Source organism: Sus scrofa, chromosome 8 (assembly GCF_054392235.1).
Source record: "Sus scrofa isolate SSC_HxYL_T2T_F1_AM1 chromosome 8, Sscrofa_HxYL_maternal_Yorkshire_Landrace_v2.0, whole genome shotgun sequence".
NCBI lineage: Eukaryota > Metazoa > Chordata > Mammalia > Artiodactyla > Suidae > Sus > Sus scrofa.
This window is the reverse complement of record NC_139390.1, coordinates 51,198,690-51,224,952: the sequence shown is the minus strand read 5'-3', so window position 1 is coordinate 51,224,952 and position 26,263 is coordinate 51,198,690. Positions and strand designations below refer to the sequence as shown.

General features: G+C 35.4%; 1 protein-coding gene across 4 annotated transcripts in view; it reads left to right on the top strand.

Moving 5' to 3' along the window:
• The window catches only part of FSTL5 (follistatin like 5), a 788,412-nt gene that overhangs the window by 429,505 nt on the left and 332,644 nt on the right, over window positions 1–26,263 (top strand). For all 4 annotated transcript variants that reach the window (XM_021101310.2, XM_021101308.2, XM_021101309.2 and 1 more), the window contains exon 5: window positions 13,646–13,842. In XM_021101310.2, the coding sequence (XP_020956969.1) occupies window positions 13,646–13,842 (197 nt within the window). The remainder of the gene's footprint in view (window positions 1–13,645; window positions 13,843–26,263) is intronic.

Below are 26,263 nucleotides of genomic sequence, written 5' to 3'. Positions count from 1 at the left end.
AAAAAAGATGTTTACTCATGAAAAAGCTCCTTGTTAGAATTTATAATAGAATGGTTATTCATGGTAAAATACAAAAATGATACCCAGAACCAATCAGTACAGGCAAGGTTACCATCAACTCTTTCCAGCACAAATGCATTGCTCCAAGGCAAAGAGTGAGTCTGAAATTCAGCCTACACCTCATTTGCCAAGCCAGGCACCCTAGTGCAGATTCTTCATCAATAAAAGCTTTCTTCATTCCATGAAGGGTTGTATTCACCAGCATTGTCTTCTTCCCACAAAGGCAGTATTTGCTTGCCAAGTTTTGTGTCCAGAGTCATGTCCACTTAGATGAGTATCCAGTAAAGTCTAAAGGACCTTGTTAGAAGTCAATAGTAATTTGGAAACTGAAGCCAACGAGGCAAAATTTTGTATCTTAAAGAAATAGTGGATCATGATACTTTTTGTATTATTTCACTATACAATAAGCAAAAAGTGATATTATTTTCTCCTTGAAAGGGTGTTGTAATATTTGAAAACAAAATAACTTCTTAAACTGGTAGAATAGATATAGGAGATTTACTTTAGAAATGTCAAAAGTTCATTCAGTTAATGAGTTTATCTTTTAAAGCTTATTTTGTATAATTGTGAAAAATGGAAAAATTAAAATTGAAAGGGGTTCTATAAGTTTGCTACTTAGCCATATCTAAATATATTCACTTGCATAACAGAAGTGATATATAATCCCTTATATCTGAAACAAGCATAAACACTTTGAGCCTATATTAGGCCTTTTTTTCCTTCTTCTAAGAAAAAAGAATCAGATATTTGGAGTGTTGAAACTTTTTAAAAGTAAAATGATGATTTCCTTACAAAGATAAATTGAGCACATGCTAAATATTTAACATTATTTATGAGGAAACTAGGCAGACATATAAGACATATAATCAGTTCAAATAAAGTGAAGAGCCATATATTTATAAGGAGTAAACAGTTGTGAAAATGAACTTACAAATGGACATGAACCTGGCTTTCTCCCCAAAGTGAGGAAAGAAATCAATTGAATCTCTTCCAGTCAGAATTCATTTGCAAGTCTATGGACAAGAATTATTTTTCATAGGTATCCGATAACTGCAATTTGCAGGGTAGTAAAACACCTCAAAGGCAATGAAAGGCTAAAGTCAGATAACCCAGAAAGTTATGCTATAAATGATGAGTAACTTTCCTTTGGAAACACCTAATAATGTCTTTGCTTATTGCAAACTTAGGTACCACGCTATACTAGAAATTTGTATGTGGCTTAAGTGACATTCAAATGGCACACAGTGAAAATTTTTATACACAAATTAATAAGCTACTGTCATTATTTTAATTATAGAGCCAAAGAAAAATAAATTTAATTGAAGAAAATAAAATATCACTAAACCATTACATAGTTTTTCATTAGTATATACAAGAACATATATACATATAGGCATATGAACATTAATGTATGTTATCTTCAAAGAAAGTGTATTTTTATTTCCACTGGTGATAACAGGTAACTCAATCAAGAAATTAAATTAATATGACTTTTAGAGTGTATGCAAAGGCAAAAATCTTAGTTTTCCTCTTTCCTCAGAAACTAGGAAGCCAGGCATTGTTTTAATATATGTTTATTAAATAATTCAACAACTCACTTGTAAAAACAGGTGACTTTAAAAACAAGGGGTTTGTAATTCATTTTCATCTGAAAAAAATGCATGGGAAGGACAAATGTTTAAGTCATTCTCTTCTTCTATTTATTCATATTGTGAAAATTAAGATTTTTACATTTTCCTACTGACCTTGGAAATTTCACACATTTAATATATTTTTTTTCTTTTTTGGCCATACCTGTAGCATATAGATGTTCCCTGGCCAGGGGGCGAATCCACAGCTATGGCCAACAACAGATCTTTAACTCACTACACCACAGAGAGAACACCTTTAATAAAGTTTTTAATGTAAATATATTCAAAACTCATATGTTTTTAGGTCGCAGTGAAATTGTCTTAAGAAAAGTCAATTTGGAGTTCCCGTCATGGCACAGTGGAAACAAATCCAACTAGGAACCATGAGGTTGCAGGTTCGATCCCTGGCCTCGCTCAGTGGGTTAAGGATCTGGCATTGCCATGAGCTGTGGTGTAGGCTAGCAGCTCCAGCTCCGATTAGACCCCTAGCCTGGACACCTCCATATGCCGTGGGTGCGGCCCTAAAAATTAAAAAAAAAAAAAAGTCAATTTAATGAATAAGCAACTTTTCATTGTGTAAAATTATCTTGAACTTTGATAAAGCAACTCAAGTGTTTTTATGAACATAAGTCAATACCACATCAGGTCTTTATACACACTGTTCTTATTTGTACTAATATAACCACAGATTTTGTTTGATTTACAAGCACACATGCATATGGTTAAAATAAAAATGTCAGCTGGATTCCACAGAAAAGTTTTGCATTTCAGAGAAAGGCAACATCCCTTGTCCTTTATAGTCTTCCATCTACTCTGCAACACTTAGTTGCTATCTTTCCCTTTTCAAGGAATGAACTTTAGCATGTGAAGATGTGTGATGAAACTATCTTCTTTTCTTCTTCTACCAAACCAGTCCACAATTTAGGAGTTTCTTTTATTTTTTCTTTTTCTTTTCATGGTCACACCTGTGGCATATGGAAGTTCCCAGGCTAGGGGTCAAATCGGAGCGGTAGCTGCCCACCTACACCACAGACAGGGCAACGCAGGATTCAAGCTGCATCTGCAACCTAGGCTGCAGCTTGGAGCAATGCTGCTTCCTTAACCCACTGAGCAAGGTCAGTGTTCGAACCCACATCCTCACGGACACCATGTCAGATTCTTAACCCTTGAGCCACAGTGGAAACTCCCAGTCTATTTTTAAGTAGTCTGTATCTTAATACTCGTTATAAATGTGCACAGTCGTGCTTGAACCATGATCATCTAACCTCCACTCTTTACGAATGCCTTTCTTTATCAATCAGACTTCAGCTGCCACACACTTGCCAATGATTCATAAATCTGATCCATCAGACCCTGTTCTGGACTGCAGATCCTCCAAACTATGTTGTTGTTTTTTCCCCCCTCATTGTGACCTCTACCAGAATATCGAACAATTACCTCAAATTCATCTTATTTAAATATTAATTCCCCCTTGAGTTTGGAGCTGCTTCCTGTAGTTGTCTCTGAGTTACTTCAAAGTTTGGGGGTTTTTGGAATTCCCATTGGGGCTCAGTAGTTGGCAAACCCGACTAGCATCCATGAGGACGTGGGTTTGATCCCTGGCCTTGCTCAGTGGGTTAAGGATCCAGCATTGCTCTGAGCTATGGTGTAGGTTACAGAGGTGGCTTGGATCCCACGTTGCTATGGCTCTGGCCTAGGCTGGCCACTGCAGCTCCCATTGGACCCCTAGCCTGGGAACCTCCATATGCTGCCAGGGCAGCCCTAAAAAGACAAGACCAAAAAAAAGAAAGAAATTGGGAGTTTTTGTTTTTTGTCTTGTTTTTACCTGATTGTCTTAACAATGAAACCGATTGTGTAGAGTGAGTCTCTGGTTTGAAATCTCTTGTTTGGTTTTGCTTTTTGCCTGTACTCTGACCTAACAAGTGATTTGATTCTTTGAACTCTTTCCAGGTTATATGCTAAAAATCACACGGTGACCCACCATTATAAATTAAATTGACAATTAGCTGACAATTTGGTTCTGCTTCAGTTCTTTTTATTTTATTCTTTTGAAAGCCAAGAATTGAGGGGATAAGGGGTAACTTTCAACTTGCCACAGTATTTGTTATTCAGTCATTGCGACTATTCATTTTCTCAATTTCTGGGAGATTTTCAAAATATACTTTATCAGGACTATTATATGGCTATTAATTATAGTCACTACTAATGAATGGTACCTTGTTTATTGTACATGTTCAAAAGCATTCAATACACCTTTGCCCATACCATATTTTTGATAAAATGCTTTAGTAATATCATGAACTTAAATATAACTTTAACCTTAGATGAACAAAATTAAACTATACATTATGGAAAATGTGTGCCATTAACCTAATAGAGAAAGTCATCATCTGCCAGTGAACCAAATCTGACAGCTTTTTTTTGGTGAAAAGCTTGTTTTCAATTTTTTTCTATTAATAACTAACATCAGAAAATGCTTTTTTTCTCTAACAGGTGGAATATTTACCATATTTTGTTGGCAAAAATCTCCAAGGAACTATAATAAAAAATAAAAGTGTTTTTTAATTGAACTTATCATTTCTCCTATAATTATTTGCTCATTGTTTCATAAGCTCAATTTCTACAGATGATGCACATAGTCTATACTTAATGTACAAACCATCCAGTATTAATTGCTCCATGTCCTCCTATTCACATCTGTTATATAATTTTCTATTTCTCATAAATCTTTGGTCAAGGTCATGATGAGCTACTGTTAAAAACATGAGGCATATCCATAAGAAAGTTCATGGCTGAGTAGATATATGTTACGTATCTTGTGTAACTCAATAAGCATCAATTAAAGTAAAATGTCAAATAGTGTCATATTTCTATGGCACTATGTAATCCTGAGGAATTGGACAGTTCACATTTATGAGCTTCCATAAAATAAAATAGTGGACATTGCATACAGGCTATATATGACCACGTGTTCTTAATATATAATATTGTGTGTATAAGTTATTCAAATTTCAGACTAAAAGAGGGGTCCACTTTGGAAATATCCCAAAGAATCATTATACAGTAGAGAATGGCAAATATATGCCTATTTTAAAGAGTCTTCTCTTGACTATTTAATTATTGAACAGTAGTCCCAGGTCTCATTTGAGAGCACTGAGTAATCCTTCTCTACAGAGGGACTCAGATTGATAAAATCATTTGTGTTTATTTGGTTGGTCTGGGGTCAGTGAGAAGGCAATTGATGCTCTAGCATCAATGCTGTGACCCATAAAAATATGAAATGTCAAAGGACTCTCATTGAACAATGTCTTCCGAAGGTCCAATGCTTAAATAAGCCATGGCAACATATAGTGATTACCTCAGAGACATAGCTTTTTGCTTTTTACATTTATTCAAAAAATAAATTGTTTTATGTGATACCTGCACTGAGATTTAAAAACTCCAATACAGTGATATCACCCTCCACACACCATTCATACAAGAGATCTCTTCTCAAATCCAGGCTATCAATCATTACACATAGTAACCCACTTCAACATGGAGCCTGTATGACAGTATCTATCGTAAAATAAAACAGCAACAGTAAAGCTATAAATGTTCCTCTTGTGTTTAGTATATCATGGGATCTGAATACTTACAGTTGATTAGCATTTGATTTTTTTAGAAATAATAGCTCTTTATGTTAAATTTAATAGGAAAGAAGACAGAGCCAGGGGTCGATGCACATTCATGACTCTCATCTCTCATGTTTGCCTGATGAAAAAGAATGAATAGGCCATAGAGAAAATACAGAAAGTAGAAACTACAGAAGAAGTCCCATTTCTCACTCTTGTTTTTGTTTTTTTTGTTTGTTTGTTTGTTTGCTTTTTTTTTTTTTTTGTCTTTTTGTCTTTTTGTCTTTTCCAGGGCCACACCCGCAGCATATGGAGGTTCCCAGGCTACGGGTCTAATTGGAGCCGTAGCTGCCAGCCTATGCAACAGCCACAGCAACGCCAGATCCGAGCCACGTCTGTGACCTACAGCACAGCTCACAGCAACACTGGATCCTTAACCCACTGAGCAAGGCCAGGGATTGAATCCACAACCTCATGGTTCCTAGTTGGTTTCATTAACCACTGAGCCATGATGGGAACTCCGCTTTTGTATTTTTTTTTTTGTGTTAATTAAGACGAAGCATAACTGAGATATTAGTAGATAAGACATATATGAACTCTTGACTGAATAATATAATCAGTGGCCAGAAAAAGATATAGGATTATGCTTATAACTTGGAACTTTTAACACCAAATTTTGCAAAGCACCCAGGGCTCGTGGATAGATTTTAGGAAGAAATTAACTCAACTTCAACCTTCTACCATATATAAATTTAGCATTTAACTGAATGCTTAGGGAAGAATACTGTATTCCTATAAGAGTACATTTCTGGGTCTGCTCCAGATCAAGGCACTATGCCTAATGGCTTCTTGATCTACATTTCTCATGTGCACTATTACAGTGTTGCTTTATAATTGAAGTTTATCAAATGTGCCTGGTAATTACATACCATTTCATTCACATTTTTTGAGGTTATGTTATTAGATACATATAAAAACTCATGATTTTTAGACAGGCATTTCTGTTATTATTTATGTAATGTTCCTAAAGACTGTTGGGGAAATTAAAAATCCTACCAAACAAAAGACCTCTCTGTCCCAATATGGCAAAAAGAATATACATAATTTACTATTGAATATGCATATCAGATTATATGTATGCAGGCAGTCCTTAGAGGACTAGAAATTCTTTCCAAATTTCACACAATTTATAGAGTGCTGTAAAAGAAGGAATAATTGAAACTTCTCTATAGTCTCAAAAGACAAATAGATGCACCTGGTGAGTTCTGTGTACCTCGTGAGAAACGTCTACCATTCTAGGCCAGAATTTTCTTAATTGTTCATGTAAAGTCAAATGCCAGGCTATTATTGGGCTTATTATGTTTCATGGAGATGGCAGAGTAATTGTACATACTTCATAGGATCGTTATAAAGACTAAACAAGTTATTCCTATGACACTTAAGAGAGCGCCAGTACACAATGATTACTGTGTAAATATTGGATTAAAATCAGAACATGCTTATGGCTTCACAGATATGAGTAGTATATCTTCTGTAAGATCAATTCAAACAATAAAAGTTTCATCGAGAACCACATCTTTGAGGACTGTGATAAAATTATTGAACAAGATTATTTAGTGTTCAGAAGTGCTAAGAATCCTGCTCTTAATGAAATCACATGAATCTTAGTGTTGACTCTCTTTGATTCAGTGATAGATTTACTTTTTTGTAACCTGGTTAATTTTTAAGACTATTTTCATCAAATGCTTTAAAAATTAAATATATTTTAGGAATTTCACTGTGGCACAGCAGGTTAAGAATCCAGTGTTGCCACAGCTGTGGTATAGGTTGCAGCTGCAGCTCAGATACAATTCCTGGCCCAGGAATTTCCATATGCCATCGGTGTAGCTGAAAAGACAGGAAAAAATTAAATGTATTTTATATATCGTTACTCCTCAAGGTCATATAAATCTAGATAATATAAATCGTAGTTAATAACCTCTCTAAAATACAGGTTTCTTCAACAAGAGCTATAAGAACTTTGTGGTATAAATATTTCAGGCAATATGCATTCGCATTTCAATAGCAATTGTAGGACTGTAAAAAGATGAAAGGCATTACATATTGTATACAGAATATCTGTAGAAAGGTTGCCAGAAAAAAACAATAATTAATTTTTATAAAGCTTACTTTACAAATTGTTTAACAGCATTAGCTATTTTATTTTCTATAGGAGATATAACTTTTCATATGAAGCATATTATTTTTTCTTGGTTTTGACATAAACAAATGGCTTAAAAGACTGTCAAATTCACTGAACATGAAAATCACACATTTGAATAATTGTGCCAATTAACATGATAAGGTGTATTTACATTAGGTAAGATACATTTACATTTTTTTCACTTAGTCCCAAGCATTCTAGATAATCATCACCATTGTATTGTGCTTGGTTTTATTTTGTGTTTTCTGTCAGCAATCCTTGTCTTCACTTTATAATATGCGATTGTGTTTGTGAAGATGATGAGAGAGGGATGGTGATAGTAAATAACAGCTAAACTGTATACCTGCTCTGAAGCGTGTCACCTTTGAAGAATATAATTTGAGACAGAGCAAAGGGGTGTCTAATCTTGTCCCTCAAAGGCATTTTAATTAATGTTCTTTCAGGGCAAAGAGAGCAAAGTGACCTCATTACCAGAGCACCTTTATTGTAATTCTAATTCATTCACACTTGCCAAGCTACAAAAATCAAATCTTTTTTTTTTTTTTTTTTTTTTTATTATTTTCCCACTGTACAGCAAGGGGGTCAGGTCATCCTTAGATGTATACATTGCAGTTACAGTTTTTTCCCCCACCCTTTCTTCTGTTGCAACATGAGTATCTAGACATAGTTCTCAACAAAGCTTATATAGATTTTTAGACAGTTGCCAATGACAATGTGGCACATAATTTACAAAAGATATATCATAAGGAACAAAGTGTTGGAGAATAAATATTTAACTCTCAATACTTTTTTATTTTCAGTAAGCTTAATTCCTAAAATTAATCAGTATGTCAGTTGAATTAATTGTGTTTTTAATCATTTTTGTTTAACTAATCAACAATGTTTAAGGAGAAATAAAATTAAGCCAAATCATACTGGACATGTGCAGAGTGTGTGGGAAGGGTAATAGAAACAATGTCTCTTGGAAGATAGAGCTCCTTATTAACTTAAAAAATTCCCTGTTAAACAAGGAGATACCACTACACACCTACTAAGATGGCACAGTCCAAAACTCTGACATTATCAAATGCTAGGAGGGTATGGAGCAACAGGAACTCTCATACACTGCTGAGTAGAATGCAAAATGGTACAGCCACTTTGGAAGACAGTTTGGAGCCTTTTTACAAAACTAAACATGATCGTACAAAGGAAATGAAAACTTAAGTCCATGCAAATACCTAAACATGGATGTTTACAAAAGCTTTATTCATAACTGTCAAAACTCATAAGCAACAAAGATGTCCTTCAGTAGGTGAATGTATAAACAAACTATAGTCCCTTCAGACAGTGGAAAATTATATTCAGTGATAAAAAGAAAGGAGCTGACAAGCCATGACATGGAAGAATATTAATGCTTTGGATTCTCAGAATCTAATGCAAAACAATTTACACTCTTATCTTTTTCACAGTTAGATACTCCATTTAGATTAAAGTTTGTTTTAATTTTGTTCAGACTATTTTAACAAAGATGATTTTAATTGCTTCAGAAATACAATTTAAATTACAAATTAATATAAACATAATTTTCTAAGTTCTATTTGATTTATATATGCATATAAAATCAACATACTAAAATTTTCATATATTCCTTATGCTATAAATACTAATTTTTTTATAAAACTATGTAAAAGATTTCTATTAGTAATTGCTGAATAATTTGAGGAAAAAACAGTTCCAGTATGCATTCTAATATTGGAATAGAATTGACACTAAAATAAAAAAATTTAATTTTTATTCTTTGAAATCTAAGATTTCATCTTATATTAGAACAAATTAATCAAATTTGAACTATAAATGCTAAAAGAGATAATATTCTTAGATACTTGGATTTAAATATTTTTGTGTTGAAAGGAATTGGTACATTTACTGATGGTTGGTTGGAAAGGATAAAAGTGTAATTCCAAAGAGAGATGAACAAATTATAGCCTTTAAAAAATGAGTACTAAGCATGATTGATAGAATTAATAGTTTTGAGGAGTTCCCATCGTGGCGCAGCAGAAATGAATATGATTAGGAACCCAGAGATTGCAGGTTTGATCCCTGGCCTCACTCAGTGGGTTAAGGATCCGTCGTTGCCATGAGCTGTGGTGTAGGTTGCAGACACTGCTCGGATCTGTGGCTGTGGCATCTAATAGCTCCAATTAGATCCCTAGCCTGGGGACCTCCATGTGCTGCAGGTGCTGTCCCCAAAAGACAAAAGACCAAAAAAAAAAAATAGTTTTGAGCACTTACCATGTACTCAAAACTGATGCCTGTACTATCAGATATATAAAATGTGATTAACTTCAGTTCCATAGGGACTTGGAGAGGCACAGCCAATACACAGGTGCTACCATTTGAAAGTCAGAAATTCTGCATCTGTCCAGGACCTACAAGGCCAGATGGGTTGTAAAGGCCTTTAGAATGACTCTGAGTCCAGAATAAGCAAAGCCCTGGCATCACTCCACCCATGGGAAGGAAGATGGTTTGGATACCACTAGGCAGAGACCTCACTGTCTTCTCCTCAGTGTCCAGAACTGGGACAGTGGAGGAGATTTCTTACTGGTCTCTGAGAGCAGGAATTGGGTCCAGGAGAACATTTCTTTCCCTTCCCTGCTACAATATAACACTGCCTGCTGATTAAGCTTTGAGAAAGGAAGCTGACCAAAGCAAACAAAGTAAAAGTTCCTATCTTCCTTCCTGAAGTTATCCTTCAATGAGGCCATGATTTTTTAATGTACATTGATGTTTGTTTCTAAATACCTATTCCTTTTCACTAATAATGCTAGTTCTATTTTGCATTATTTCCTATTTCTAAATCCTCATTTTATTTTTACTCATTTTAACCCAATGGAAGAGGAATTCTCCATGTATTCACTAAAATTTCCCTTAAAATCACTAATCACCTCCAACTTAAGGAATCTAACGGTCATATCCTATTTCTTATCTTACTTTTACTCTGAAACATTCAACATTTCATCACACCCTCTTTCTTGAAAAGTTCTTTTCTCTTTAGCTCCCTCTTCAGTACTTTCTTATAATTTTCCTGCTTTTTGTTAGATAGTCCCCTTTTTTTCTTTCCTTTTGGAAGTTCTTCTTTCTCTACCTGTCATTTAAGCAGTGATATGGCCTGGAGTTTATTATTATGTTTGTCTTTCATTTTAAATTAATTCTTGGATGAATTTGCCGAATCCATGTATTGTTTGGTTTTAAACTCAGTTCTGAAGATGAGAAAAGTAGAGAATGTATGCTAAAAGAGAGATATTGCCTGGATGTAAAAAATTTGCTGTTCTCCTTTCTAGCTCTGTAATTTTGAACAAGTCATTTAATCTCCCTGCGACTTAGTTCTTCACATGTAAAATGGTGTTAAGTCTACAGTCTTTCTTTTTAGATTGTTGTAAGAGTTAAGTGATTTAATATGTATAAAATTTTTGGCCCATAGGGAGCCTGAAGTACATGTTATCTATTATTGATAATAGCTGAACCTATTTATTACTAAAAAGATCTGTAATAGAATTTTTTTAGCTATAAAGTTTTTTTCTTTTATTCAAGTACTGTTGATTTACAACATTGTGTTAGCTTCAGGGTACAGCAAAGTGATTCAGTTATACAAAGAATATATATATTACGTATTTACATATATTACATTTTTTTTTTGTCTTTTGTCTTTTTTAGGATCGCACCCACGGAATATGGAGGTTCCCAGGCTAGGAGGTTCCCAATCTGAGCTGCATCTATTGGCATATACCACAGCCACAGCAACACAGGATCCAAGCCATGTCTGCAACCTACAGCACAGCTCATGGCAATGCCGGATCCTTAACCCACTGGGAGAGGCCAGGGATTGAACCTGTGTCCTCATGGATACTAGTTGGGATTGTTAACCACTGAGCCATGATTGGAACTCCAATACATGTATTCTTTTTCAGGTTACTTTCCTTTATAGGTTATTACAAAATATTGAATATAGTTCCTTGTGCTATATAGTGGGTCCTTATTGGTTATCTATTTTGTATATAATAGTATGTGTCTGTTAATCCCAAACTCCTGACTCCTCCACTCATTCCCCTTTAGTAACTGTGAATTTGTTTTCCATATCTGTGAGATGGTTTTTAATTTTAACCTGTATATTATGCAAAACTTTACAAAATTTTATGACCAATTATTGTACATTTCCATAGATTATGAATGCTTTAACCGTAATGCTTTTATCTTTGTTTTCTTTGGATTTCCTGTACTTATCAGGAAATTTATGGTTTGCGAAATGGAAGTATTCATAGAGAGCATACTGATGATTATGTTACTTGATTTGATCAAAATTAGACTGTAACCACCCAGATACTATCTTCTTACCCCAAATTTCATGTATTGGTTAAAAACGTTTATCATTTAAATCCTATTTTGCATCTTCTCATCACCTTATCAGCCTTGAATCTAGGTCTGCTCCCCACGCTTCATCCTACTCCCTATTGGTCAAAGGAGAGAACAGGCAGGTCCAAGGACAAATGCAGAAATCTCAGGGAGGGCTATTGGAAAGGTCTGTTCTCCTTTTCTCATTCTTTGATCACAGCTTCTCCCTCTTCCTGATGTGCACACATGTACACAGGCATTCGAAGGCTCCTCTTAGGCAACTTTCACAGACACCAAAATTGCTGCCTATCCCTCTGGACTTGATTACTTCTCTCTTTTGTCTGTGATTTCTGTGCAATGATGAAAACATATTATTATTCTTTACTAAGGACAGAATAATGCAAAATTGACTTAAGCTGTAGCACAAAGTTTACATTTTGTTGTAAAAAAGTTCTTGTCAGGATTGCTAAAGACTAAAATTGCTCAACAGCAGTAGTCATTTCACTATCTTTGAAAAATAAGACAGTCTCTCATCTCCCTGAAAGAGATTATTTTCCATCTTGTCTTGAAAGAGAATGCGGCTTCAAATATTGTTTTTCAAGCCCATACTTCTCAGACACATATTAAAAAATCTTTAGAAATCTTGTTTAACTTTGTAAATGCTGTCATATAGCTTAATTTTTAAAATGAGCCATAATTCTGAAGTTGGTTTTTTCCCTAAAAAACATATTGTAAAAATTCTTGGCTAATATAATGCTTAATTTTTCATTTATAAGTTACACTAACACTGTGTTTTCTGTAATATATTTTATATCAAATTTACTATCAGTAGTAAACACACTTCATATCAATGTGTTATTTATAAAGACATCAGTATGGGGACTGTTTGTAAGGAAAATCTTTTGTAAAATAATTATGTCAAGACATTTGAGCAATTGCAGTTTTTAAAGACATTAAGCCAAGCAATTAATTTCATGAACTATGAAGTGCCTGGTATTTTTCTGGCACTTAGGAGATACTGAAAATCTATAATCCATTGTTACTTCAATAAGCTGATACTTCAATTTTGGAAATGATATTTACAAGATTAAAACTTCAAGATACAAAACATGAACATGTATCATATTGTACACCAAGTGCTCTCAAAGGGGAAAATAAGTAAAGACTTTTGGAAGAATACAGATATGAACTTTTCATCATTAAAAATAGAATCAAGAAAAAAATATAAATAAACACACATACACAAATTCTTCAAAAAAAAATCCAAATGTAAAAACAAACAAACAAACAAAAACCTTCCAATTAAAAACTTGCTATACTATTTTGGAGCCAACCATACATGAGTTTAAGTGCAAAATCCAGCACAATGTAACCCTTTGCTTGGCCAAATCATTTCATCTTCCTGAACCTCACATTTAAAACCTGTGAAATTATCAACATAGAGATAAATGGTGAGGTTTTAAACTAAAATAAAATATTTGAACATTGGTGCCAATTGAAGCTATCCTGTTTTTCTATGTCCATCATGGAACCAATGACTTTCACATAGAGAGAAACCAATGATATGATACCAATGATAATTTTCTATCCCCTTATGTAAATAGCCTGTTCTTTATTCCTTATACAAGTAATAATGTATACAATGTAAAAAACATAAAAAATTTTGTGCAACATGTGTTATCTACTAGATATCGTATTTAACATTAATCAAATAAATGATTTCTTTTCAAAAATATTACTTTGAAAATAATTTAGTTCTTTTTTTACAGGAGATAACTGCAAGGCCACTGAATACAGCAAGATGAAAAGCATGCTTTTAGATTTACAAAATCAAAAATATATAACACACAACAATGAAAACCCTAACGGTGATGATATATTTCGGAAGAAGTTGCTGGTGGATGAACTGTTTAAATATTTTGATGCTGACAGTAACGGACTTGTAGATATTAATGAACTAACACAGGTATGATTAATGTTTAAACTAGCATGCTTATTTACATATAGATATACAATATACTTATATCTGTGTAAATTTATTCTATATTAATAAAATGTATGTTCTATCCATATTATTTGACTATAGGCCAAATAACTGTAAGTATGAAATATTTTTAAGAGAAAAATTTGACTACTCTATCAGCAGTAACATTTACATGATATTGTGCAGTTTAAGAGCTATCTTCTTTTGACATATTTCTACACCTTCAATGCATAACAGAATTGCTGGTTCTCTAGTCCTATAGAATTTATAAAAGTTCTCCAGATATATTCTGGAGCTTTTGTAATGCTTGATTTTCTATCAATCAGTAGAAGCTTGTTCATCAGTATTCAAGGATATTATTGAACAGCAATTGAATATCACAATGTAAATAAATGATTTAAGTAGATATTAAATTACTGACATATTCCAGTACATTTTCAATAATCAAAGATCAGTGTGTTATTAATACAATATATTAAATCTGGTTTAATCCTATGTCCTCACTATTAAACTTCATTTCTTTGAAAATTGTTACCAACATGATACATGTGGAAAACTTGTTATTAAAGAGAAGATTTTAATTTAAAAAAGTCTTTATATGAGCCATTTTGGAAAAAAATAGAAATATTTTATGTGTGTGTTACTGAGAGAGCCTACTGTGAAGGAAATTCTAACATTCAGATTTAAGAACCTAAACTAATTTTCGTGAGTTCCTTGGTGGCGTATGGGTTAAGAATCCAGTGTTGTCACTGCTGTGGCGCGAGTTCAGTCTGTGTCCTAGGAACATCTATATACTAAACTAGTTTTGGGTAGTAGTGGAAACATAAAATAAGGGCATAAGATTCCTCCCCCCCAAAAAAATATATATAGGTTTAGGGGGCAATGAAGATAAGCCAATCTAGGGTGACTAGGACAATAGTCATAGCCCTGAGGAATTCTGCTGACTCCTTAATAATTCCTGTAGTGGATTTTAAGGATTTTGCTGCTGTGCTTATAGTTTTCAAATAAAATTTAAAAGTTTATTTCTACAATATCATGCCATTCATCTTTTATGATTAGTTTTATGGCTTATTTTTCAAATCCAACATTGTGGAATATTGGTCTGTTTATACAAGCATTTCAAAATTTGGGATAGTGTAATTTAGTGTAGAGATCTCATATCAAAATGACCTTGTGAGGAAATTGACTTGTCATTGCAGTTACTTAAAGTATACATCATTTTCATTATCTTTTTTTGTTTGTTTGTTTGTTTTTTTGCCATTTCTTGGGCCGCACCTGCAGCATATGGAAGTTCCCAGTCTAGGGGTCTTATCAGAGCTGTAGCTGCCAGCCTACGCCACAGCCATAGCAACACAGGGATCTGAGCCACGTCTGCAACCTACACCACAGCTCACGGCAACACTGGATCCCTAAGCCACTGAGCCAGGCCAGGAATCGAACCCGCAACCTCTGGTTCCTAGTTGGATTCGTTAACCACTGAGCCATGACAGGAACTCCCATTATCTTATTTAATTCAACCTACACTTATTATTTACTAAGTCCCAGGCACTTGGATTTGAGGAATGATACTCTGGAATTTTAGTGTAAAATTAGAAAATTTTAATTAAGATAACTATGTTGTTATACACCTCATAATTTATTTTTCAAGAAGTAAACTCTTTAGGATTTTATATGTTTAGTAATAATAAGATATGACTAGGTAATTCAACTAAAATTAATTTAGAATTAAACATGTCACCTTGATCTATGTGACATGATATATGATCTGACATATTCAAATATATTATGTTTTTGGTTTCATCTCTTACTTTTTTATTTGTGTAATATTTTTAGTTTTTACTAACATGTCTACACTACTGTAACAATGATTGGGTATGGCATGTGATCTGACCACATCTAGTTGTTATGATATGATCCACTTCTGAGCCCAAAGAGAAAATTGCTAATTACTAACAAATGGTATTGACAGCTCTCACCTATACCTGTTTCAAGTTTCTGCTACATCTTTGTTTATATTAGTTTCCTACTGTGGCCATAACAAAATACCACAAACCGGGGGCTGAAACAACCTCTCTCTGTGTTCTGGAGCCTCAGCGTCGGAGACCAAGGTGTTGGCAGGGCCATGCTTCCCCACAAGACTCTTGGGCAAGGGTCCTATCTTGCCTCTCTCAGCTTTAGTAGTATCAGGAATTCCTTGGTTTGCGGAATCTGCATTCCAGCCTCTGCCCCTTCATTCACATAGTTTCTCTCTGTGTATTTGTGTTCACGTCATGTTGGCTCTTCTTCAAAGTACACCAGTCATTTTGAATTAAAGGTCAACCCTACCTCATCTCACATTATCTAATTGCATCTTTGATGACCCTATTTCTAAAAAAAAAAAAAAAAAAAAAAAATGCTAACTTCTGAAGTTCTCAGCAATAAAGCATAAAATATCTTTTGGGAGGACACAGCTCATCATAAGGTCATCCGCTCAAAGTTTAGTTTTCTCTGTTACCTTTGATTTGGACTTACGTTTACTGAAAAGTAACCCTTCCAATTTGTCTAAAAGTTATGATGCAAGAATAGAGAAGAACTAGTCTTCAGAATCCCACTTAGATGTTGGCCATCATGAGGTAGATGCAAGAAAGGATCAGGTTTACTTTCTCCTTCTACATGCATCCAATATTAGTCAGCCCTTCCTTCAGCCTTATATCATAGAAATGTTTAGCATCTCCTCTGTTATCAATCAACTATGAAAAACGCAGAAGGTTGTAACAGGTACTTTGGAGAAGACGTAATACAGTTCTAACTATTTATAGTGCAAATACTATTTTTGACTTATGTGTTTTTCAGCTACGGATACTTTTTAAGAACTTGTATGCAAAATAGTATAGCCAGTGATACATCTGCCTTTAATAATCAACTTGGAAGCATATAATATCATTATTTAATATCAAATTTTAAAATAATTTAAATTAAAAGAGTAAAAAGGGAAAGGATCTTAATGATGTCCATTAATAAGTTATTACTAGCAGAAATATAAAATTTAACACTAAGATATTGCCAGTGACAAGTAAAAATTAAAGAACATAATTTGGCTCTGAAGTTTTATAAATGCAGCAATGAAAGCTGGCTGTACCCATTCTATTCTTACTGCACATTATAAATATATATTCTAGAGTTTCTCTTGCAGATTTTGAAGTAAATTAGAACCAAAGGTCTTTTTAGTTGAGAGAAGAAAGACATAATAAAAAGCAATAAATAAAAGGGGTCAGATCTCTACCATCATAGTTAACTTGTCATAGCAAGAAAGTATTTTCTAAAATGAACTAAGAAGTTATAGGCACAGATCTCATTTAATCCATCTTTTCACCACTCCAGCTTGACATGAATGTTGATAACCACACTCTTAGTCTTTTAATCTGAGGCTGGATTCTGCATGTTGAAAATATCCAACTAAAAATGTAAATTTAGAGAGTTCCCTTTGTGGCTCAATTGTTAACGAACCCTATTAGGATCCATGAGGATGCGGGTTCGATCCCTGGCTTTGCTCAGTGGGTTAAGGATCTGGTGCTGCCATGAGCTGTGATGTAGGTCACAGATGTGGCTTGGATCTCACGTTGCTGTGGCTGTGGCATACTCCAGCCGCTACAGCTCCAACTGGACCCAGCCTGGAAACCTCCATATGCTGAGGGTGCAGCCCTTAAACAAAACAAAAAGACCAAAAAAAAAAATTAAATTAAAATTAAAATGTATAACAAAGTGAAATTTTGAACTTCCAAAAGACTTGTGTTTTATGAAGTTAATAAAATTGATGTTAGAACACTGGTAGATTTGGTCTTGACAATTAAGGGTCTGGAAAAGTTAAAACAGATAATAACTGAAGAAGTCAACAAAGATTAAAATGGGATATGCATTTCAAATAATCAAAGGAGAATACTTTAAATAGTAAAGAATAGATGGCCTTACCCTGATTAAACCCTAGAATTTTTTTCAAAAATGATTTTTTTTATGATTGTAGCACAGTGGTTAAGAACTTTGGTTACAGAACCTGGGTCCAAGTCCTATCTCCACTACTTACTACCTGTGCAGACTTTGGCAAGTTACTTAAAGTGTTTCAGTTTCCCTTTCTACATATTGGTGATGATAGTAATACCTGATATGTAAATTGGCTGTAATATTAATATGATTTAGAATATATAGGCTTCTTAAAAATATGACTAGCACATAGAAAACATGTTGTAATTGTTAGCTCTATTCATATTCTCAAATCTAACTTTCCTGTGGGCACTGTGGAAGATAATGGAAATAAAGAGGCACACATGCTTGAGTTAGTGGGTGAGAAGCTCATAAATATTTCCAACCAGCTCATCCCTGGCACTTTTTTTTTTTTTTTTTTTGGTCTTTTGTCTTTTTTGTTGTTGTTGTTGTTATTGTTGCTATTTCTTGGGCCGCTCCCGTGGCATATGGAGGTTCCCAGGCTAGGGGTTGAATCGGAGCTGTAGCCGCCGGCCTACGCCAGAGCCACAGCAACGCGGGATCCGAGCCGCGTCTGCAACCTACACCACAGCTCACGGCAACGCCGGATCGTTAACCCACTGAGCAAGGGCAGGGACCGAACCCGCAACCTCATGGTTCCTAGTCGGATTCATTAACCACTGCGCCACGACGGGAACTCCCCCTGGCACTTTTTAACATTTACAGTTGTTAAAAATCAAACAGCATTAGTTCAGTCATTATAGCCCAGAAATTCTATATACACATTATTAAATATGCAAAAAGTTTGAATATCCATCTTTGTAATGAAAAAAAGTTTCTTGCCAAAGAAGAAAAATAGTTATGGTTATTCTAAGAAACTAAAAAAAAAAAAAAAAAAAAAAAAAGAAATGGATTTTTTTATTTTGCTCATCTCATTTGAAGACCTTATCTCCTTAACTCATGGAGCTAGCACAAATGTTGTCAAATCCTGAGTGTTGGGCTAGAGACAAGCACAAATCATCATCCTGCAAACACTGTGATGTTGGCATTTTCCCCAGAGTATGTAGCACCCATGCCTTTACAGATATGATGTTAAATTGAACTGAGCTCCACAGGTTAAAGACCTGGCATTGTCAGTGTTGTGGCTGGGGTCACTGCTGTGGGGAGAGTTTGATCCCTGGCCCAGGAGACTGCACATGCCATGGGTGTGGCAAAAATTTTAAATGAATTTAAAATACACATCACATATATTTTATTTTGAGATGCTGATATATATTATACTAAAATATGTCTACCTGTCAAAAGTTCAAGTACCTAGTTTCACGCAGTTTTTTTCTCACCCATAAAACCACGTTATAAGAAACAATTGAGGGAGTTCCTCTTGTGGCAAAGAGGAAACAAATCCAACTAGTATCCATGAGGACATGTGTTCAATCCCTGCCCTTGCTCAGTGGATTAAGGATCTGACATTGTGTGAGCTGTGGTGTAGGTGACAGATGCAACTTGGATCCCAAGTTGCTGTGGCTGTCTTGTAGGCCAGCAGCTACAGTTCCAATCTGACCCCTAGCCTGGGAACTTCCATATGCTGTGGGGGTAGCTCTAAAAAGAAAAGAAAAAAGAAAGAAAGAAAGAATTGAAAGCAATGCTCTGAATATAGTTGTGTTGTGAAAGTAATGGTATGCTTTAAATGACTATATTCTACACATGCAATCCATTTGCAAAAAGCATCTGTGGACTTGGTTCAATGAATATGTTTAAGGGAGGTAGAGGATAGGTTTATGTCACATAGCACACAAAACACAGGTTGAAATCCAGTTTAGATGAAGCATTCCATACCCTTTTTCCTTTCTTTGCGCTCTTCAAGAGCCTGCCTTGCATTTTGACCTCAGAAGCAGTATCTTTCAATTTCAATTTAACTTTCCCTGAGGCTCCAAATTCCTCATCATGCAAAACACTATTGTTCTGTTTTAGATTGTCCTCAAAAATGTGTATAACCAAATACACCACTTTTAATACTTGCCAACATCTACCCTTTTCTAAAACTCTTCACAAGTTACAGACTATAATAACACCAACATCAAAAACCAATACCTAGCACATTCTTTGCTTGGGTTGGGGGGGGTGATATATCAGTCCCTGAGACTAGAGGACATTCCTATCCTCTGTCTTCAGCCATATTTTTCCTGACCTCAGAGCCAGGTGAATTTCCACATCTCTCTCTTTCCCCAGGTGTGTGTGTATTAGGTGTGTTTTCACTGCTTGGTGAGGACTTTTGCCTCTCCAAAGGATACGGAGATGGATGATAGGAGAGAGTAGGGAATCTACGGAATTTATTTTTTTTACTGGAATAGAACATATTATACTTGTCTCTTCTCCCATATAAGTGTCTGAATTACTGTCTGATAAAGATAATATTTCAATCACATTTAAAGTATCTTTGAGCATTTTTTTTAATATCTATCCTCTTTTTATTGAGCAATGGACATTTTTTGTAAATGGATGTTTCATTTGTTTTGTTCTGGTGTCCTTCTATCTCTTCTTAAATCTGCCCTATATCGCCCAGATCCTATTCAGAATGAGGTTGTAGAATTGAGGCATCTCAGCCAGTAACCAGTGCTGTGGACTAAAGATGAAACCAGATGTTCTGGCTCTTCCTGAGGACCAGGCTGATGAAGCCTGAATCCTGCTGGTTTGGAGTTCCCTCTTAGCTCTGCCCCCACATCTGCACGAGTGTCTGAGGGTCATCACTATGATCTAAACCTCTCTCTTGCTTCTCCTAAACTGGCTTCTTAAGAAAGTCTATGGTGAAATCTGCGCCTCAGTAATGTTTGCTTCCTTGTACCAGCTGCCCCAAACTGGCTTAATATTCAATGTCTCATAGGATAAGAGCTCACTACAAATGCCTTTACATATATAAAGAGTCTTTATCTGAAGACGATCACAAACTGGGTTTCTCCCCCAAAGTGTTGTGTATGTGACTAGTGTGGTCAGGTGCTTGGCTACATGGTAATGCATTTATGTTTTGAAGAACATATGTTATTCCTAAAACAGACCTGTAATGCTTGGAATAAAGATTTCAGGTTGAAGTAACCTAAGGTGTGAACATGTTCCTCTTGGCAGGCTTGCATGCAGGGTAAGGTTATTAGAAGGGAGAATGTGAATGATCCTGTGTTATGAAAAGAAGTGCAGAAAACTTCCAGGTGGTTTATTCATATGAATTTTGAAGATGCTGGGGATACTGATGAAGGGTTAAGGTGGACAGAAATATGTGAATCAGGAGGTAAATCCATTTGTGAATTATGGGGAAAGAATAGGAAAGAATTATGTAGCTGAATGCCCTCGTATTCAAATAAATAATTCTTTTGTGGCAAATTTCTGGATTTTTTTAAATTAAAGTATAGTTGATTTACAATGTTTTGCCAATTTCCACTGTTCCTTTGAAGGAACAGCACAAGAAATGCCTTCTCAAATTAGCTTACAGTGTCCAAACTGGTTTCCTAGCTTTCATCTTAATATACATTTTTTTTATAGTTCTGAAAAGGGCTGGGAGCTATTTGCTCTGATGACTTTTTTTTTTTTTTAATCAGAGTATAGGTGATTTAAAGTGTTGTGTCAGTTTCTGCTGTACAGCATAGTGACCCAGGCATAAATACATTCAAAGGAGTAATTTCTATCATCTGTTTATCTATCTATCCATCTATCTATCTACCTTCTTACCTACCTGCTTGCTTAATTAAAAACTGGTTTGGGAAGAGTAAATAATCCAGAAGTGCCAATAGGGAATTACTTATCAACCATCTTCCTTCCATTGAGGTAGAACACTTTGAGAGAAAAATTAGCCTCCCATTTTTCAAATTAATGGAAAATGGTTTTCTTAAGGGGCAGCCAGACTTTCTTAAAGTCAGTATGGTGAAAAACAAGTTTTCATAAGAAAGAGAAGGCAAAAGATAATTTTCTGATTGGAAGGCAAGATTTTCAGGGGGCACTATAATAGGTTTGAGTTGGAAAAGAAGGGAGATTGGGTCAGATTGGGAACTGTGCATACACAGCAATGTGGGAAGACCTGAGTTTCGTAGGGTCACAGAGGTAAACCAGAGTATGTAGCACAAGGGAATTTGGACAAATTATCCCTTAGAGAAAGGACAGCTATTTCTTGCATCGTGGTCCCATCTATGTATGCCTCAGGGTGAGATAGAGGGATACACAAGGAGACTTCACTCAGCAGGATGGCACCCTTGTGTTTATTAGCAATGTTAAAAGATAAACTGAAGCATTTTAACATTTTTAAGAGTTTATTTGAGCAAATACCAATTCAAATCTGGCAGTGCAAAGCCAGAAGTGGTTAGAATCACTCTGCGGACCGACTGCGGCTAGGGAAAACATTTACAGAGAGAAGGTGGAGGCAAAGTAGAGAAACTATTGCCCTTTGTTATTGACTGTACTTAGGTTTTGATTTCATAACCTTGAGGCATTTAGAGACTTAGGTGATGGTTGGCTTATATGTGCCAGGGCATGAAAACCACCTCAGCCTAAAATTCTCCTTGTTGAATTTAAGAGCCACCAACGTAAGATTCTTGAAGCGAAATGGTGCTAAGAGCTTGGAAAATGTGTTCCACAGCCTTCTCCCCATTTCATAAAATACTCACACGTGGAATTTAAGTAAGCAAAAGTCATTCCCTTGTGATTCTGAGTTTAAATAAGCAGCTGGATTGGGTATATTGATTTAGCTTTTTCTTCATTTAGATTCTGTCATCTTAATAAGCTGATTCACATTAGGAATGCATATTAGAATGAAATATTTCCCTAATGTGTGTGCATAACAACCTTTTATTAAAATAATAAAAAGTACTACTTGTTCTCAGGATTTAGATTATTATGTTATATATACTTGACTTAAAAAGCTATTTGCTCAGTGACTACCATATGTGACTACATTTACCAGATTAAATAAAAAAGCAAGAATAAATAAGACTAGATATTTTTAAGCTAACAGGATGAGCATGGTGATGTCTTTGCAGACTTTGTACATATCAGTGTTCTTTAAAATTATTAGAACTGTTACATAGGGAATGGATGGTTAATCTTTGTTTTGAGTTGATAAAGCCTATTACAATTTTAAGGGTTTTTTTAAAAGGGTTCTGGTGGCTAGTCAAGGACTTATTCACAATGAGATTGGTAAGAACTGATTTGCTTCATAGATAAAAAGCTATTTATTGGGAACAAACTAAATGCAAATAAATAAACACTTGTGTGGATAGAGAAGGAGGTAAGTGAGGAATTTCAGGGAGTGCCATGGTAATTAATCCAGTTCAACATTTAAAAACCACATAAACATAGCAGGTGTACAAAATAAGACAGTGCAAGGCAGGTGTTTGACTTAGAATAGCAATGCCATTTGATAGATCCTAGTAGTACTGGGTAATTCAAGTGCTAAAGACTTCCAAATAATAATAACAGCAACAATTAGCACTTAACAGAGAAAGGGAAGGCTTGTCATTGTTAGTTTTGGTGCGTCTCAGGGCTGCAATTAAGATACAGGAATTTCAAATGTATCTGGAAACCTTAGTAACGAGTTTCAAAAATTCTTTTTTTTTTTTTTTTGTCCCTATAAGGCTCTTCATGATATGCCTAAGACAACTTGAAAATGAAAATTCAGCTTTTTGAAAACTGTAAACATATTGGTAGCATCTTTCCTTTGGAATGTCAAAGCACCTTAAATGTTGACAGTCAGTGAGCCATATAGAAGGCCTTAAAAATATTTTTCTTCCCACCAGTAGTTTCATAATGTTATCTCTTCAGCTAGTCTTTCAAAATTAATGTTGGCCTAGGTGATTTTTACAGGTTTTCTGATGTGTTAGGCATGTTATAAAATCTAAAAAAAGAACTTAGAATATGCAATTATTTTCATTAATTCTTTTCTTGTAATACACCTATTACAGGATAGCTTCAGTTATGTATGATTAAATAATTATAATTTGTATTATAATTATTTACTGTCTTTTCGCCTTATTTTTTAAGCATTGTTGATAGTCTAAAATTATCTTGTTTATTTGATTGATTACATGCTCCCACTTATCCTTTCTTTATTATTAAATACATGAGGGCAGAGACCCTGTCCTTTTTACTGATTTATCTCCAGCCCCTAGCACAGTTCTTGGCACATGGTAGTTGCAAAGAAAGGGAAAGAATGGGGATGGAGGAGGGAGAGAGTGAGAAGGGAAGCAAGAAAATAGACAGAAATTTGTCTGAAAAACTAAATAACAAAGGAGCCAACCTACACTGTTGTGGCAGCATCTTAAAGCCAATCCCTGGAGATGTGTGGCACTGTGGCTGAAACAGCCCTGTGCACTGAAGCCAAATTGAATCTCAGAGACAGAGTTTTGGGTGAAGGAGAAAACAAGAGCTTTATTGCTTTGCAGGCAAAGGGGGCCACAGTGAGCTCATGCTTTCAAAAACTGTGTGTCCCACCCAAGAGGTTTGGGTGGGGAGTTTTATAGCAATGGTTCAAGGGCTGGGTTGCTGATAAAGATCAGGGTATGTGCAGGGTTTAGGTTCTTTTAATCTACCTTCAGGAGTTCACCTGACGGGCATCTGGAGTTCTCAGGTTATCAAACTGTGACCTTCTTTCTGCAATGAAAAATGCTTCATCAAGATGTTAACATTTTCTATCTGTTGGGGGTTTTAGTTCTGCAGAAAGTCTCAAAGATACTGTTATGTGTATCCCTTGAGGTAGAACCAGGACCTTGCCCTAAGGCTGTACTATTGTTTCTTGACTGCCCCCCCCCTTGTCTCTGCATCCCCACCCTTCCCTGATCAGCAACTGTTTGAACCTGTCCTTTGGAACTCTGTCCTGGAGATTGAAGCTTATTCCCTAAACACAAGAAATCAAGGATACAGAAAGTCTTCCATGCCCAGGAGCCCCAAAGGGTCATTTCAGTCCTACTGAAGGAGTGTACTTATTTTCTGAGCTTCAGGCTTTGATGTAATACATACATTTACCAAGTAAAGACGTGAATATAACTCCCACCCTTGAACTCCCCAAATGTGATGGACTTTCTTTAGTATAGAGGACTCTACTAAGACCACTCAGATCTGACAGGGTCATGATTAGTTTGAGAAAATTACTTTGCCAAGGATGAAGAAGAGCTTGGATTATTTGAACATATTGTTCCCGAAGGTTAGGTTCTTCACTTCTCCCAGAAAGAATTCAGAAACGAGATGGAAATTGAGAAGAAAAAGTGAGAATTTACTTAAATGAGAAATAAACCTCTTAAAGAGAGGCTGGCAGAGACATGAGCAGCTGCCCTGCATTTCTCTGGCTCTGGTTATAAGGAGCATCCAATTGCATGGGCGGGATATTCACTGAGAAGGAGGGGCTTGGGGGTTGTAGTCCTTAATTTTCATTCCAACACAGAGAGAGTTTTGTCCTTATTAACTTTGATCAGAAGTGTCATGGTATTGGTGCATTGGGTACTTCTTAAGCATAACTAAGTTTATTATAATTTTATTATAATGAGGACATAATGAGCAACAGGTTACATGGGAAACCCTAGAGATTTGTGCCCTTTTCCTCCTTTCTTTGTCTGCTTCCAGGACAATATCACCCCTAAAATGTGTAGTTTCCTATCATTCTGGAGGTTCCTGCTTGGCTTTGTCTGCCCATGGACCCCTGTATTTGCATGACGTGTGGTTTCCTGACATTTAGCCCCCTGTGTCCCTCTTCTATGCTCATACCTATAGCTATCTGCCTCCTGTAACAATATGAGTGGTGTATCTCTCAGGTGTTCCTGTTTTCTTCTCCTCTGCCAAGGAGAGTAAAGAAAAAGACACAAAACTGGATGATTTCACTCCTATGTCTTCCCCCTACACCAAGAGTCTCATCACCATGACCTGACTTGAGACCATCAAAATCAGCTGCACATATTTTATCCTTTTTATGAGTGTTAGTATAATAATCTTGGATTTCCAAGTCATGCCTTATTCCCAGAAATCCAGCATCCACACATCTCTATAATAGGGAGACAATCCTCTGCCTCTACCTCTGGTACTATTTCTCTTTCCAGTTTAATTTATCTTTGGATTAAGTTATCATCTGAGATGTATGTCTTTTACAAGCAGAACTCAGAAATATTATGCTTTGGTTCTAGACTCCTGTAATAAAGTGAATGTCACAATACAGCAGTCACACAGATTTTGTGTGTGTGTGTCCCAATGCATATAAAATTTTTGTTTATACATAAAATAGTATATTAAGTGCACAATAGCATTATGTCCAAAAAAAAAGTACTTACCTTAATTTAAAAAATAAACTTCACAAATGAAATAATGAGTAACCTCTTCAACCATAAGCTTTATCATAAGGTAGTTAAATGAGGGCATTCCCTGGTGGCTCAGTGGATTAGGGATCCAGCATTGTCACTGCTGTGGTTCTGGTTACAGCTGTTGT